Source organism: Ranitomeya variabilis, chromosome 2, assembly GCF_051348905.1.
Source record: "Ranitomeya variabilis isolate aRanVar5 chromosome 2, aRanVar5.hap1, whole genome shotgun sequence".
Classification (NCBI taxonomy): Eukaryota; Metazoa; Chordata; class Amphibia; order Anura; family Dendrobatidae; genus Ranitomeya; species Ranitomeya variabilis.
In genome coordinates this window covers 926,184,988-926,202,350 of record NC_135233.1, presented here as the reverse complement: position 1 = coordinate 926,202,350, position 17,363 = coordinate 926,184,988, and the positions used below count along the sequence as shown (strand labels likewise).

Here is a 17,363-nt window from a genome sequence, read left to right as displayed (position 1 = left end):
GCCGCTGCCCACCAGGACCACAGCTAAGTGTTAGAAGTAAGTTTTGAAGACCCACAATCTGCTACTTCAATGTGTCGAGCAGATTGCAAGTGTCTCTTTAACTTACAGAAACACCAGGACCACAGCCGCTGCCCACCAGGACCACAGCCGCTGCCCACCAGGACCACAGCCGCTGCCCACCAGGACCACAGCTAAGTGTTAGAAGTAAGTTTTGAAGACCCACAATCTGCTACTTCAATGTGTCGAGCAGATTGCAAGTGTCTCTTTAACTTACAGAAACACCAGGACCACAGCCGCTGCCCACCAGGACCACAGCCGCTGCCCACCAGGACCACAGCCGCTGCCCACCAGGACCACAGCTAAGTGTTAGAAGTAAGTTTTGAAGACCCACAATCTGCTACTTCAATGTGTCGAGCAGATTGCAAGTGTCTCTTTAACTTACAGAAACACCAGGACCACAGCCGCTGCCCACCAGGACCACAGCCGCTGCCCACCAGGACCACAGCCGCTGCCCACCAGGACCACAGCTAAGTGTTAGAAGTAAGTTTTGAAGACCCACAATCTGCTACTTCAATGTGTCGAGCAGATTGCAAGTGTCTCTTTAACTTACAGAAACACCAGGACCACAGCCGCTGCCCACCAGGACCACAGCCGCTGCCCACCAGGACCACAGCTAAGTGTTAGAAGTAAGTTTTGAAGACCCACAATCTGCTACTTCAATGTGTCGAGCAGATTGCAAGTGTCTCTTTAACTTACAGAAACACCAGGACCACAGCCGCTGCCCACCAGGACCACAGCCGCTGCCCACCAGGACCACAGCCGCTGCCCACCAGGACCACAGCTAAGTGTTAGAAGTAAGTTTTGAAGACCCACAATCTGCTACTTCAATGTGTCGAGCAGATTGCAAGTGTCTCTTTAACTTACAGAAACACCAGGACCACAGCCGCTGCCCACCAGGACCACAGCCGCTGCCCACCAGGACCACAAAACAATGTCCTCTTCTGACAGCCCTCCTCCACAGCAACAGCGTGTATCGGTAAAAGTTAACGCAAAAAATGGGTTTATTTTTTTTGGTTTTTTAAAATTACATTTTGATGTCTAACCACATGCATAAATTATGTTTCAACAGGAAGCTGAATCAGATGAGGAGCTGTCAGAAGGGGGCGAGACGGGTGGAGAGATGCTAGTGGAGGAGGAACCAAGTGTAAGTAGTGGTGAAACAGTTTTTTCGCACATCACACTGCACCATACACAAAACAGATTTTCATACATAACTAAACACAGAAAATATATGCCTACATTACTGAGAATTTGTTTCCTTTATTTCAGGCTGCTGCTGCTGCTGCTCCTGCTGCTGCCGCTGAAGGCTCTCCCAGACACTCCCAGAGTCGGCGGACTCGTCGCCGCGGTCGGCCATCAGTGAGTTTTTTTTTTTTTGGGAGGGGTATTCTATTGGTACTTTAGTGTTTCAGTGTACTAATTTGTTTGTTTTCCTTTTTTTTTTTTTGGCACAGGCTTCACAGCGTGCTCCCGCAGAAGAGGATGATGATGATGATGACAACATTGATATTGAGAATCTCATCGAGGAGGTTCGCGAGCGGGAGCCGCTGTGGAACATGGCTGACCGCAGGCATGCTGATACCGGTGTCACCCGTCGGCTCTGGGACGAAGTGTGTCGCAACCTGTTTCCAAGGCGGGAGAGCCTTCATCCTCAGCAGCAGAGCAAACTAGGTAAGTATTCACTTTCCAGTGATGTTTTGAGCTGACTGTAATGTATTGCATTTACCAATTTTTTGTTTTTTCTTTTGATTCTTGTCTTCACAGTTGGAAAGATTAGGAAGCGGTGGCGGTCACTGAGGGATCGCTTTAAGAGGGAATTCAACGATGAGATGAAGGCCCCGAGTGGCTCTGCAGGAAGGAAGAGGAGCAAATATAAATATGGCCAGGCCCTCTCCTTCCTGAGGCGAACCATGCTAAGCAGAGTGTAAGTATTCTACAGCCCACTAATAACCATGTTAACCTGTCTACTTAGTTTGCTTTCAGTCAGGGCTTTTTCATTCCAATGTATTAATTTTTTTTTTTTTCTTTCACAGCACCTTCTCCAGCCACCGGGCGCCTGCATCTTCCTCTGCGCCCTCTGGAGCGATCCCTCCTGAGTCCGCCACTGAGGGCCACGTCGGTAGGCCCCACACCTCTGTCCCCTCCTCTGACCCCTCTGTCCCCTCCTCTGACCCCTCTACTTCATCCGCCCCAAGCAGTGGAGCATTATTGCAGGCCTCATTGCTCGCATCTGATGCTGAACAGTTAGCGTTCCCTTTACCCCACCCCTCTGATCCTGCCACCTCGACACCACCATTAGGTTCGTGGCGGCAGCGACAGAGGGGTCAGGAAAGGAGCTATGCTCCTGAGTTCTTACACCTGAATGCATCCTTCCAAGGCTCTTTCAAAATTTTGGGAGAGCAAGTGACTGCTGGTTTCAACATGGTGCAGTCACGCATCAGTGAAACAAGCCGTGAAACCAGCAGTCGCTTGGATAGGCTGCATTCAGCTGTAAGTCCCGATCCGGCCAATCTTTTTTTCCAATCCATGCTCATGAGCATGGAGAAGCTTTCTTTTGAGCAACAGATGCGGGTAATGAATACCTGCCATAATGCTGCACTGCAGGCCATTAATGAATCGACCCACACACCTCCCCACACCTCCACTCCAATTCCACCCCAGGCCCCATTTCCACACCATACCCCCCATTACCAAACCCAGCCCCAATACCCACACCAGCACCATTACCAAACCCAGCTCCAATCCCCACACCAGCACCATTACCAAACCCCACGCCAGTCCCACTACCCTACCCAGTCACAATACCCGACCCAGTCCCCACAACAATCCCGGCCCCCAGACCAAATTACTTCCCCAATGTTTTCCTTACTCAACTTTTCTCTTCCCCCTACCCCAACACCACCCCCCTCTGGTCAGCCTCTTGGTTTAACCCCCCCTTCCACTGCACCCCAAACAAGTAGGGTTTCCCCACCTATCGACGTGGTCCAACCTTCCTGCCCCTCCTCCTCTCATATCTCCACCCAACACTTTGAAAATTTGTAAAGTGTTATTAATGTAAATGTTCAAATTTTTCAAAAAAAAAGTTGGAAAATAAAAATATATTTTTTTTGCAAAACAAAAAAAAAAAAAAAGAGATAAAATAAATTTCTGATTACAATTCTACTCTTTGTGTGTGTGTGGATTTAATAAGGTAATATAATAAAAAAAGGTTTAATAAAAACAAACACCAGACATGTAAAAGGTATAACATAATGGTTTTACTAGCAAGAAAACCACGCTTTTGGGCCTTTTTTTTGGGGGGGGGGGCTGAAACACTTTTTTTACATAAAAAAAACACATGGGAAACAGGTTACACATGGGAAACAGGTTACACATGGGAAACAGGTTACACAATCATGTCTTGCCACGGGATCCGCCCGACAGGTGAGACAAAATAATCGGCAAACTGGTCCCTCATCCTTGTAACTGAACTTGTAGAGCGAACCGAGCTGCTGCGGTAGTCCCACAAGGTGGTCTCCAACTCTTCATCATCCAAAGAAACGGGCTCCTTTGACAGGACAAAGTTGTGGAGCACCACACAGGCTTTAACTACCTCGTCTATAGTTGTTGTTTTCAGCTTGATAGCCGTCAGCAGAACTCGCCACTTCGCCGTCAATATGCCAAAGGAACACTCCACTACTCTTCGTGCTCTAGTAAGCCGGTAATTAAAGACCCGCTTGGTATGGTTTAAGTTCCGGCTACTGTACGGTTTCAGTAGGTGCGGCGACAGTTGAAAGGCTTCATCACCTACAAAAACATATTCCAGGGCTGGGTCATTTGTTCCTGGCAGTGGTGTGGCTGGCGGGAAATCGTAGGTCTCTCCATAAAGGCAACGACCCATCGGAGAGTTTTTAAGAACTTGCGAATCGTTGGACCGTCCATATGCTCCGATGTCCACGGCAAGGAACCTGCAGTTGGCGTCTGCAATAGCCATAAGGACGATGGAGAAATACTTCTTATAATTATAATACTCCGATCCTGTTCCTGCCGGTTTCGCAATCCTTATATGTTTCCCGTCAACTGCACCCACACAATTAGGGAAATTGCAAATTTGCAGAAACTCTTCAGCACTTCGCAACCAGATTTCCATGGATGGTTGGGGGATATACTCTGGTTGCAAAGTGGTCCAAACAGCCCGACATGTGTCCTTCACTATTCCAGAGATAGTTGAAATGCCCAGCCTGAACTGATAATGGAGCGAAGTCATAGATTCACCCGTAGCTAGGAAACTTTAAAAAAAAAAAAAAAATGTTAGAAAAAATTGCACAGACCAACAAGTTTTAATATGGCACTGTTATTTTTTTTTTAAGGACGGGACACCCAATAAAACCAGCATGAAACCAGTGTAAAAAAACAGTGGAATGTCCGCCAAGAAAACCCAAATTACATGCTGCAGAAAATAGTGCGCAATATGGCAGCGCAGTATTGTCTGCAGCGTGTAATATAACATTCAAAATGACCAATGACAGAAAAAAAGCAGTTGCATGTCATCAAACCCAAAAAACCCCCCCCCCAAAAAAAATGCAGAAAAACATTCAATATCAGCAATGACATTTAAATAAAGCAGTGGAATGTCCGCCAAGAAAACCAAAACTACATGCTGCAGAAAATAGTGCGCAATATGGCAGCGCAGTATTGTCTGCAGCGTGTAATATAACATTCAAAATGACCAATGACAGAAAAAAAGCAGTTGCATGTCATCAAACCCAAAAAACCCCCCCCAAAAAAAAAATGCAGAAAAACATTCAATATCAGCAATGACATTTAAATAAAGCAGTGGAATGTCCGCCAAGAAAACCAAAACTACATGCTGCAGAAAATAGTGCGCAATATGGCAGCGCAGTATTGTCTGCAGCGTGTAATATAACATTCAAAATGACCAATGACAGAAAAAAAGCAGTTGCATGTCATCAAACCCAAAAAACCCCCCCCAAAAAAAAAAATGCAGAAAAGCATTCAATATCAGCAATGACATTTAAATAAAGCAGTGGAATGTCCGCCAAGAAAACCAAAACTACATGCTGCAGAAAATAGTGCGCAATATGGCAGCGCAGTATTGTCTGCAGCGTGTAATATAACATCCAATATCAGCAATGAAATAAAAAAAAGAGGCTTACCGCAGGGTCACCATCAGCCGCTCCGCCGGTGTGATGGCAAGCCTCATCCTTGTGTCCTGTCTTCGGATGACATCCTCCATTTTTGCAAGCAAAAAATCGAAATGTTCAATCCTCATCCGCACGTAGTTGTGGAATTTGTGTGGATTGTGCCGCAACTCCAGGTAGAGAGTGGACTGGACACCCCGGGTCATCCGTAGTTGATTAATCGGATGAATCCACAGTCGTCTCCGTCTCCGTTGCTGCAGAAGCATCCTACGCCTTTCCGCTGCCGCCTCCTTCTCCCGCACTATGATATCCAGGCGATTCGTCTCAAAGATAACGTCGGTAACCAAACTAGCAATCCTCCCAAGAACACCTTCCATCGCTGCCACAAAACTAAAACCCACAAAGATGGGCTGTAAATACAGTACTATATAGTTTTTCAAATTTTCCAGTAGCCAATCAAATTTTGGGAGCCTCCCCTTTTAAAAACGGATCCGTCGGAAAAACGGATACAACGGATGGTAAAACGTATGCAACGTATGCAACGCATCCAGTATTTTCGACGGAAACGTTTAGCGGATTTGCGACGGATCCGTCGAAATGCTGGATGTGTGGCATACGTTTGTCACCGTTTTTCACTTTTTTGACGCATCCGTTTTTTCGGCAAAAAAACGGATTTGCGACGTTATGCAGTAAACGCTAGTGTGAAACTAGCCTTAGGATAAAAGACAAATCTAAATCTCAATTTGCAGACACGGTGTTTCAGGCTATTGGCGCTCGTCAGTGCAAAGTATGAGAACTGATTTGGCTAGGTGAGAGGCTCTGGACTAGGGTCTAAGGGGTAACGTTTATCCTTGTGGAGAGTGATCCTACTGTCATTTTTGGATACAGAAACAGTTAAAAGATGCCCAAAAGCCTGAACATATGAACAGCATATGTTCTATTTTTTTTAACATAGAAATTAATATGTACATTCTTTTGAGTATTTTGGAATGTTTTTTGGCAATCTTCAGAGCAGACACACTGCAAATCCAACTGAAAAAGGTCATGCGAAGATACCTCAAACGCATCATTCAGACATTCATTAAGTCATTAATTATATGCATATTCTATTCAAGACTTTCACAGATAGAACACATGCCCATTAAAGTTTATGCCACAGTTGTGGCCAAAAGTATTGACACCCTTGCAATTCTGTCAGATAATACTCAGTTTCTTCCTGAAAATGATTGCATTCACAAATTCTTTGGTATTATTATCTTCATTTATTTTGTCTTAAATGAAAAAACACAAAAGAGAATGAAGCAAAAAGCAAAACATTGATTATTTCACACAAAACTCCAAAAATGGGCCAGACAAAAGTATTGGCACCCTCAGCCTAATACTTGGTTGCACAACCTTTAGCCAAAATAACTGCGACCAAACGCTTCCGGTAACCATCAATGAGTTTCTTACAATGCTCTGCTGGAATTTTAGACCTTTCTCATTTGGCAAACTGCTCCAGGTCCCTGATATTTGAAGGGTGCCTTCTCCAAACTGCCATTTTTAGATCTCTCCACAGGTGTTCTATGAGATTCAGGTCTGGACTCATTGCTGGCCACCTTAGAAGTCTCCAGTGCTTTCTCTCAAACCATTTTCTAGTGCTTTTTGAAGTGTGTTTTGGTTCATTGTCCTGCTGGAAGACCCATGACCTCTGAGGGAGACCCAGCTTTCTCACACTGGGCCCCACATTATGCTGCAAAATTTGTTGGTAGTCTTCAGACTTCATAATGCCATGCACACAGCCAAGCAGTCCAGTGCCAGAGGCAGCAAAGCAGCCCCAAAACATCAGGGAACCTCCGCCATGTTTGACTGTAGGGACCGTGTTCTTTTCTTTGAATGCCTCTTTTTTTCTCCTGTAAACTCTATGTTGATGCCTTTGCCCCAAAAGCTCTACTTTTGTCTCATCTGACCAGAGAACATTCTTCCAAAACATTTTAGGCTTTTTCAGGTAAGTTTTGGCAAACTCCAGGGTCTCCTACCATACAGTCCCTTTTCATTCAGACGCCGATGGATAGTATGGGTTGACACTGTTGTACCCTCCGACTGCAGGGCAGTTTGAACTTGTTTGCATGTTAGTCGAGGCTCTTTATTCAACATATGCACAATCTTGCATTGAAATCTCTTATCAATTTTTCTTTTCCGTCCACATCTAGGGAGGTTAGCCACAGTGCCATGGGCTTTAAACTTCTTGATGACACTGCGCATGGTAGACACAGGAACATTCAGGTCTTTGGAGATAGACTTGTAGCCTTGAGATTGCTCATGCTTCCTCACAATTTGGTTTCTCAAGTCCTCAGACAGTTATTTGTTCTTCTTTCTTTTCTCCATGCTCAATGTGGTACACACAAGGACACAGGACAGAGGTTGAGTCAACTTTAATCCATGTCAACTGGCTGCAAGTGTGATTTAGTTATTGCCAACACCTGTTAGGTGCCACAGGTAAGTTACAGGTGCTGTTAATTACACAAATTAGAGAAGCATCACATGATTTTTCGAACAGTGCCAATACTTTTGTCCACCCCCTTTTTTATGTTTGGTGTGGAATTATATCCAATTTGGCTTTAGGACAATTCTTTTTGTGTTTTTTCATTTAAGACAAATTAAATGAAGATAATAATACCAAAGAATTTGTGTTTGCAATCATTTTCAGGAAGAAACTGAGTATTATCTGACAGAATTGCAGGGGTATCAATACTTTTGGCCACAACTGTATTATTCACATAAATGTGTTTTTCTGGACTGGGTATCAACAAAAAAATTATGGAGACACGTCACAGATCAAAATTACCAAACAAGTATGGCATCAGTGTGCATAAATCAAGCTTTGTAATTTATTTATATATTTTTGCTCATATGTGAATATAATTGATGAAACATCAATGGTAAAAAAGTGAAACACAGACTACCGATACAACTTGAGTCCAAAAGATTTGTGAAACTCTGACTTTTTTTTGCATTTGTGAATACTTATGGATGCTTATGTGAGGGAGGGCCAGGGCTGCAGTCGTGGCTGAGGTTAAAGACTTTTGCACACCCTGGCCTCCCGTCACATGCAGAGAACATACTTCTATGTGGGTACTTGCCTCTCTGTTATCCGTACTCTCTGGGTCTCTTCTGAGCTGCCGCAGACCCTCTTTGTACGATTACACACAAATTGAGACACAAAACTTTACTTGCTTCTGTTCACAGCACATCCTTCTCAGTTACATTTACAGCATCAGGTTCCGTACTGTTATGATCCGGTGGTAGGTTCACCAAACTGACCTGATAGGTAAACCTGAATAGTAGGACAAGCACCGGGAATGTGAAACTATACCGACCTCAATCCTGATCCTATCCACACACACTAAAGGCAGCCGTGGAGCGTTACCTAAAAACCTAGATGCCTCTTCACAGCCTGAGAATCTAGCTACCCCTAGAGAGAAAGCAAAGCCTCACTTGCCTCAGAGAAATAACCCTAAAGTTTAGACAGCCCCCCACAAATAATAACGGTGAGTTAAGGGGAAAATACAAACGTAGGAATGAAAAACAGGTTTAAGCAAATGAGGCCCGCTAACACTAAATAGACAGAAGATAGCAGGGATCTGTGCGGTCGGTACAAAAACTATCAAAAACTATCCACGCAGAAAGTACAAGAACCCCCACACCGACTCACGATGTGAGGGGTGCACCTCTGCTCCCCAGAGCTACCAGCAAGCGAAAAATCACATATAAGCAAGCTGGACTGAACACATCATATACTGAGAAACATATTCAAGGAAACAATGAGCAAAAAGAACTAGCAAGACTTAGCTTCTCAGAAATGGACAGGTCACCAGGAAAATCCAGGAGAGGTCAGAACCAGTACTGAATACAATGACAGCAGGCAACAAGTAAAGGTCCAGGTGGAGTTAAATAGGAACCAGCATAGCAGGAAATGAGGCAGCTGAGCCCAGCTCCAGACCCGTAGTATCGCTAAAGGCCACCAGAGGGAACCCAGATGGAATTCACAACAGTACCCCCCCTTGAGGAGGGGTCACCGAACCCTCACCAGAGCCCCCAGGCCAATCAGGACGAGCCAAATGAAAGGCACGAACCAAATCGGCTGCATGGACATCAGAGGCGACAACCCAGGAATTATCCTCCTGACCATAGCCCTTCCATTTAACTAAGTACTGAAGCTTCCGTCTCGAAACACGAGAATCCAAGATCTTCTCCACCACATACTCTAATTCTCCCTCGACGAAGACCGGAGCAGGAGGGTCAACAGAAGGAACCACAGGCACCACATATCTCCGCAACAATGACCTATGGAACACATTGTGAATGGCAAATGATGCTGGAAGGTCCAAACGAAATGACACAGGGTTGAGGATTTCCAAAATCTTATAAGGACCGATGAAACGAGGCTTGAACTTAGGAGAGGAAACCTTCATCGGAACATAACGAGAAGACAACCATACCAAATCCCCCACACGAAGTCGGGGACCCACACAGCGACGGCGGTTAGCAAAGCGCTGAGCCTTCTCTTGTGAAAACGTCAAATTGTCCACCACATGGTTCCAAATCTGCTGCAAACTATCACCACAGAATCCACCCCAGGACAGTCAGAAGGCTCAACCTGACCTGAGGAAAAACGAGGATGAAAACCAGAATTGCAATAAAAAGGCGAAACTAAAGTAGCAGAACTAGCCCGATTATTGAGGGCGAACTCAGCCAATGGCAAAAAAGTCACCCAATCATCCTGATCCGCAGAAACAAAACATCTCAGATAAGTCTCCAAGGTCTGATTAGTTCGTTCGGTTTGGCCATTCGTCTGAGGATGGAAGGCCGATGAAAAAGATAATTCAATGCCCATCTTAGCACAAAAAGACCACCAAAATCTGGACACAAACTGGGATCCTCTGTCAGACACAATATTCTCAGGAATACCATGCAAACAAACCACATTCTGAAAAAACAGTGGAACCAAATCGGAGGAGGAAGGCAGCTTAGGCAAGGGCACCAAATGGACCATTTTAGAAAAACGATCACAAACCACCCAGATAACAGACATCTTCTGAGAGACTGGAAGATCCGAAATAAAATCCATGGAAATATGCGTCCAGGGCCTCTTCGGGACAGGTAAAGGCAAAAGCAGTCCACTGGCACGAGAACAGCAAGGCTTGGCCCGAGCATAAATCCCACAGGACTGCACAAAGGAACGCACATCCCGTGACAAGGAAGGCCACCAAAAGGACCTAGCCACTAAATCCCTGGTACCAAAAATCCCAGGATGACCCGCCAACACCGAAGAATGAACCTCGGAAATGACTCTACTGGTCCATCTATCAGGGACAAACAGTCTCTCCGGTGGACAACGGTCAGGTCTATTGGCCTGAAATTCCTGCAGTACCCGTCGTAAATCAGGGGAGATGGCAGACAAAATAACCCCCTCTCTGAGGACACCAGCCGGTTCAGAAACTCCCGGAGAGTCAGGCACAAAGCTCCTAGAAAGAGCATCAGCCTTTACGTTCTTCGAACCCGGAAGGTATGAAACCACGAAATCGAAACGGGAGAAAAACAGCGACCATCGAGCCTGTCTAGGATTTAGCCGTTTAGCAGACTCGAGATAAGTCAAATTCTTGTGATCCGTCAAGACCACCACACGATGTTTGGCTCCCTCTAGCCAATGTCGCCACTCCTCAAATGCCCATTTCATTGCCAACAACTCCCAATTACCAACATCATAATTCCGCTCGGCAGGCGAAAACTTTCTTGAAAAGAAAGCCCATGGCCTCATCACAGAGCCATCAGAGCTTCTCTGTGACAAGACAGCCCCAGCTCCAATCTCAGAAGCATCAACCACGACCTGGAAGGGCAGAGAGACATCCGGCTGACGCAAGACAGGAGCCGAAGAGAACCGACTTTGAGCTCCTGAAAGGCCTCCATGGCCGCAGGAGACCAATTCGTCACATCAGAACCCTTCTTGGTCAAATCCGTCAAAGGCTTAACCACACTGGAAAAATTAGTGATGAAGCGACGGTAAAAATTAGCAAAACCCAAGAACTTCTGAAGACTCTTTACCGATGTAGGTTGAGTCCAGTCATAAATAGCCTGGACCTTGACTGGATCCATCTCAATGGTAGAAGGAGAAAAAATAAAGCCCAAAAAGGAAACCTTCTGGACTCCGAAGAGACATTTAGAGCCCTTCACAAACAAAGCATTGGCTCGCAGGACATGAAATACCATCCTGACCTGCTTCACATGAGACTCCCAATCATCAGAAAAGACCAAAATATCATCCAGGTACACAATCATAAACCTATCCAGATATTCTCGGAAGATGTCATGCATGAAGGACTGGAACACAGAAGGGGCATTAGAAAGCCCAAAAGGCATCACCAAGTACTCAAAATGGCCATCGGGCGTATTGAATGCTGTTTTCCATTCATTGCCTTGCTTTATACGCACAAGATTATACGCTCCACGAAGATCTATCTTGGTGAACCAACTGGCCCCCCTAATCCGAGCAAACAGATCGGTCAACAGTGGCAAAGGATACTGAAATTTGACCGTGATGTTATTTAGAAGGCGATAATCTATACAGGGTCTCAGAGAACCATCCTTCTTGGCCACAAAAAAGAACCCCGCACCCAAAGGGGACGAGGACGGGTGAATATGCCCCTTCTCCAAAGACTCCTTGATATAACTCCGCATAGCGGCATGTTCTGGTACAGACAAATTAAAAAGCCGTCCCTTAGGGAACTTACTACCAGGAATCAAATTTATGGCGCAATCACAATCCCTATGAGGAGGTAGGGCACTGGACTTGGGCTCATCAAATACATCCTGGTAGTCCGACAAAAATTCAGGGACTTCAGAAGGAGTAGAAGAAGCAATAGACACCAAAGGAGCATCACCATGAATCCCCTGGCAACCCCAACTTGACACAGACATTGCTTTCCAATCCAGGACTGGATTATGAGCCTGCAGCCATGGCAGACCTAACACGACAACATCATGCAAATTATGTAACACAAGAAAGCGAATCACTTCCTGATGTGCAGGAGTCATGCACATGGTCACTTGAGCCCAGTACTGAGGTTTATTTTTGGCCAATGGCGTGGCATCAATTCCCTTTAGTGGAATAGGGAATTGCAAAGGCTCCAAGATAAAACCACAGCGCCTGGCAAAAGACAAATCCATCAAATTCAGGGCAGCACCTGAATCCACAAAAGCCATAACTGAGTAGGATGACAGAGAGCAAATCAAAGTAACAGACAAAATGAATTTAGGCTGTACAGTACCAATGGTGACAGACTTAGCGAAGTTTTTTATGCGCTTAGAACAATCTGAGATAACATAAGCAGAATCACCACAGTAAAAGCACAACCCATTCTGACGTCTGTGATTTTGCCGTTCAATTCTGGTCAGAATCCTGTCACATTGCATAGACTCAGGCTTCTGCTCAGAAAATACCGCCAGATGGTGCACTGGTTTGCGCTCCCGTAAGCGCCGATCAATCTGAATGGCCAAAGACATTGACTCTTTCAGACCCGTAGGCGTGGGGAACCCCACCATAACATCCTTAATGGCTTCAGAAAGACCCTTTCTGAAAATCGCTGCCAGGGCACACTCATTCCATTGAGTGAGCACAGACCATTTCCTAAACTTCTGACAGAAAACCTCTGCTTCATCCTGACCCTGGGAGAGAGCCAGCAAAACCTTTTCTGCTTGGTCTACCAGATTAGGTTCCTCATAAAGCACTCCAAGCGCCAGAAAAAACGCATCCACATTTTGCAATGCAGGATCTCCCGGCGCCAGAGAGAATGCCCAATCTTGAAGGTCACCACGCAACAAAGAAATAATAATTTTAACTTGCTGAACCGGATCACCAGAGGAACGAGGTCTCAGAGAAAGGAATAATTTGCAATTATTTTTAAAGTTCAAAAACCTAGATCTGTCTCCGGAGAACAGCTCAGGAATAGGTATCTTAGGCTCTGACATAGGACTGCGGACTACATAATCCTGAATGCCTTGTACCCTAGCAGTGAGATGATCCACACTAGAAGACAGACTCTGAAGGTCCATAGCTGCAGCTGAATTCTGAACCACCCAGAGATTAAGGGGAGGAGAGAGGCTAGACACACTGCAGAGGAAAAAAAAAAATGAACTCAGGATTTCTCATATCCCTCTTTTGCAATGCATTAACTCTTTATTGGCCTGCTGTACTGTTATGATCCGGTGGTAGGATCACCAAACTGACCTGATAGGTAAACCTGAATAGTAGGACAAGCTCCAGGAATGTGGAACTATACCGACCGCAATCCTGATCCTATCCACACACACTAGACGCCTCTTCACAGCCTGAGAAACTAGCTACCCCTAGAGAGAAAGCAAAGCCTCACTTGCCTCAGAGAAATAACCCTAAAGTTTAGACAGCCCCCCACAAATAATAACGGTGAGTTAAGGGGAAAATACAAACGTAGGAAAGAAAAACAGGTTTAAGCAAATGAGGCCCGCTAACACTAAATAGACAGAAGATAGCAGGGATCTGTGCGGTCGATACAAATACTATCAAAAACTATCCACGCAGAAAGTACAAGAACCCCCACACCGACTCACGATGTGAGGGGCGCACCTCTGCTCCCCAGAGCTACCAGCAAGCGAAAAATCACATATAAGCAAGCTGGACTGAACACATCATATACTGAGAAACATATTCAAGGAAACAATGAGCAAAAAGAACTAGCAAGACTTAGCTTCTCAGAAATGGACAGGTCACCAGGAAAATCCAGGAGAGGTCAGAACCAGTACTGAATACAACAACAGCAGGCAACAAGTAAAGGTCCAGGTGGAGTTAAATAGGAACCAGCATAGCAGGAAATGAGGCAGCTGAGCCCAGCTCCAGACCCGCAGTATCGCTAAAGGCCACCAGAGGGAACCCAGACGGAATTCACAACACCGTACAGTTCACATCCTGCACTTTCCCTGCTTCTCCTCTCACAGCCTTCAGGACAAGCCTGGGTTCTACAGCCTCTTGCAGTAAGGCAGCGTCCTCCCTGTACAAACTCACTGCACTTGGGAGTTCCCTCAGCTGTTTTGATCGGGATCTGAAGGCATCAGCCCATGCAATAAGTTGTCACATTATAGAGCCACCTGCATCCCCGTACTGTCCTGGCTCTGCTTTCAGCCTTTGTTCCAACACTGCTGTCACACTGCTGCTAGGTTGTACTTCTGCCACACTGGGCCCTGGATGGCTGGGTTCCTTGCCTTAAATGTTGCGGGGCCCACTGTGTTGCCCCAAGCCTAGGGCCTTCTGGGACTATCTGGGCTCTCTAGCCCCTACTCAGCTGTTTCAGCTCCTGAGCTTTTCTGACTCACTTCAGGAAATGCTCCTGTCTTAACCATAGCTGGCCCCTCCTATATTAACTCGTTACTATACTAAGCTTCTATTACCTAATCTTACTGTGCCCCATCTAGTGTTCTAATTAAGGTACTGTGCTTTCCCTAAGTAACCATTTTCGTAAACAGCATATACATAAAGACAATATATAAATATATGTACATAATAGGGTAACACTCCAGGTAACCGGTTGTTACAGTGGCATTGCTTTCCTCATGGGTAGAGTGATGCCATGCTTGGAAGCAAGGAAGGATCCCTTTAACAGGTATTCACATACATGCAACATGTTCTGACTCCAGGCAAGAAGTGGGAGCTCTGAACCTGGTTTCAGGGGAGCTTCCCTAGATAATATATATTCTGGCCTGGGGGAGGAGTTAGTGAGTCTGTCAGAGGGAGAGACAGAGAGAGGAGTCTGTGAGAGGGGAGTAAGAAGAGAGAGGAAACAGATAGAGAGAGTCTGAGAAAGGAAAGCTGGGGTCGTGCAGCCACATGAGGTGCTGCAGCTCCTGAAAGGAAAGAAAGGAACAGAACAGTTGTAGAGACAGTGAAGAAGGAAACGGAGCACAGGAGAAGGAAGGAGATGGAGGGGAGCTGCCACTGGGCTCCCTCCACGCCTAAGAATCTGGTAGCCGGAAGACCGCGGTTGTGAGGGGAACTTTATGCCCCATGGCAGAAACCGGCAGACAGCAGATTGCAGGTCTCCTGTCCACCATTAACATCTGAAGGAACAGTAGCACCGAAAGCCCGGCGTCATCTGAGAGACCCTGTAAAAAAGCTTGTGTTACCTGTCATGTGGGTAGTGTCCTATCAATAAGGAGGACAGAGAGAACATGAGGACCTTGTGTGAGGCCTAAGCAGGGACTACAACACAGTGTGTAGTAGAAGGCTTCCAACCCCATCTGAATTTTTTTTTGCAGGACAAATTGCACTTTTGAACAACACCATTGGTTTTACCATATAGTGTACTAGAAAACAGGAAAAAAATTCCAAGTGCGGTGAAATTGCAAAAAAAGTGCAATTTTACAATTGTTTTTTTTTTACAATGTTCACCAATGCTAAAACTGACCTGTCGTTATGATTCTCCAGGTCATTATGAGTTCATAGATACCAAACATGTCTAGGTTCTTTTTTAATTAAGTGGTGAAAAAAAATCCAAAGTTTGTTAAAAAAAAATTAAAATTGTACCATTTTCCGAGACCCGTAGCATCTCAATTTTTCGGGATCTGGGGCTGTGTGAAGGCTTATGTTTTGCGCGCCGAGCTAATGTTTTTATTGATACCATTATGATGTAGATATGATGTTTAAATCTCCTGGTATTGCATTTTAATGCAACATTGCTGCAACCAAAAGAACATAATTATGGCTCTTTGACTTTTTTTCTCCTTACGTCATTTACCGATCAGATTAATTATTTTTATATATTGATAGATCAGGCGATTCTAAATATGGCAATACCAAATATGTATTATTTTGAATGGGGCGAATGGGAGGAGATTTAAATTTTTCATTTTTAAAAAATGTTTAAAACCTTTTTTCTTACTTTACACTGGGTTCAATTGTCTTCATGGGAGACTAGAAGCTGCGATCATCCGATCGCCTGTGCTACACAGGACAAGGCTGCATCCCTGCTCTATGTAGCAGAAATGCTCACTTGCTATGAGTGCCGACTAGGGTTGAGCGACTTTCATTTTTTTAAGATCGAGTCGGGTTTTGTGAAACCCGACTTTGTCCAGAGTCGAGTCGAGTGCAGTCGGCCGATTATTGCTAAAAGTCGAGGATCGACCGAAACACGAAACCCAATGCAAGTCAATGGGGAAGCATAGTCGGCAGTGAGTGGAGGCCAGGAAAACACCTACAGTGCCCATTTTAATGCCAAAAACATCCATTCTTGTTTCTGAAGCTTGTCAATCTTAATTAACTTTATAATAATAGTTGGGCATTGGAACTTGGGGGTCATTTGGCAAAAGTTGTGGGGGGTAGGGCTGGTTCAAGGTTTTAGTGGGCCCAGGAAACGTGGACTAGTTCACGGCGGTGGAGCAGGGAGAGGTAAGTATTTCAACATTGCAAGTGCTGTGATCCTGAGCAAGCAGGGGGGGCCCACTCGTTCGCATTGGCACTGGCACAGGGCCCCTCAAAGTACAGCGGTGTGTTTGCACGGCGGGGGCGCCTCCCACCAGCAGCGACACTTTTGCGTACTCTGAGGGGCCCTGTGCCAGTGACGTCGCCAACGAGTATGCCCCCCCCACCTGATGAAGGAACCTGCACTTTCATCTGCCCTTCCTCTTTGTCCCTGTGTAAGGTGGTATAACATGCGGGAAGGGGAACCTTAGTTTCAGCAGGGTCAGATTCTGGCTGTGTAGAGTGCAAGGGGAATGTAGTGGTCTGGGTCAATGTACCAGCAGACTCATCTAGCAGTGGCTGGGCAATGGGCAGGATGAGGAGGAAACAGATATAGGGCCAAAGAATAAAGTAGGCTAAATGCAGTTCAAAATTGGTAACAGGACTAAACAGGCGGCACTGCTTTGTTCAGTGGAGTAGCAAACCCAAGAGCAGCAGACACTGTTTTAAGGGCCCAACCACACTAGTAGGCCAAATGCAGTTTAATATCTGATACTATAGGCCGAAAGCCAGAAGGTAGAAGCTCAGCTGTATTCAGTTGAGGTCAACACCAGGGAGGGGCAGACACCGTTAGTAGGCCCTAACCACCAATTTTTAAAAACACAGCACTTAATGAGAGCCAGAAGGTTGAAGCACAG

The 17,363-nt window shown here is 45.5% G+C and overlaps 1 protein-coding gene across 1 annotated transcript; it reads left to right on the top strand.

The window, feature by feature from the left end:
* The first annotated feature begins 430 nt into the window (after window positions 1-430).
* Window positions 431-14,250, top strand: LOC143808995 (uncharacterized). Its single transcript, XM_077292173.1, has 7 exons — window positions 431-1,036; window positions 1,130-1,204; window positions 1,330-1,419; window positions 1,515-1,731; window positions 1,825-1,984; window positions 2,094-2,303; window positions 14,211-14,250. The coding sequence occupies exons 1-7, from the start codon at window positions 992-994 to the stop codon at window positions 14,248-14,250; spliced, it is 837 nt and encodes a 278-aa protein (XP_077148288.1). The 5' UTR covers window positions 431-991.
* Window positions 14,251-17,363: the final 3,113 nt, after the last annotated feature.

Excerpts from the sequence above, each read along its gene's own strand:
- LOC143808995 (XM_077292173.1), top strand. The coding sequence starts at position 992 with ATGTCCTCTTCTGACAGCCCTCCTCCACAGCAACAGCGTGTATCG. Across the intron at positions 1,037-1,129 it reads CACAGCAACAGCGTGTATCG|GAAGCTGAATCAGATGAGGA; the intron begins GTAAAAGTTAAC and ends ATGTTTCAACAG. Across the intron at positions 1,732-1,824 it reads TCAGCAGCAGAGCAAACTAG|TTGGAAAGATTAGGAAGCGG; the intron begins GTAAGTATTCAC and ends TTGTCTTCACAG.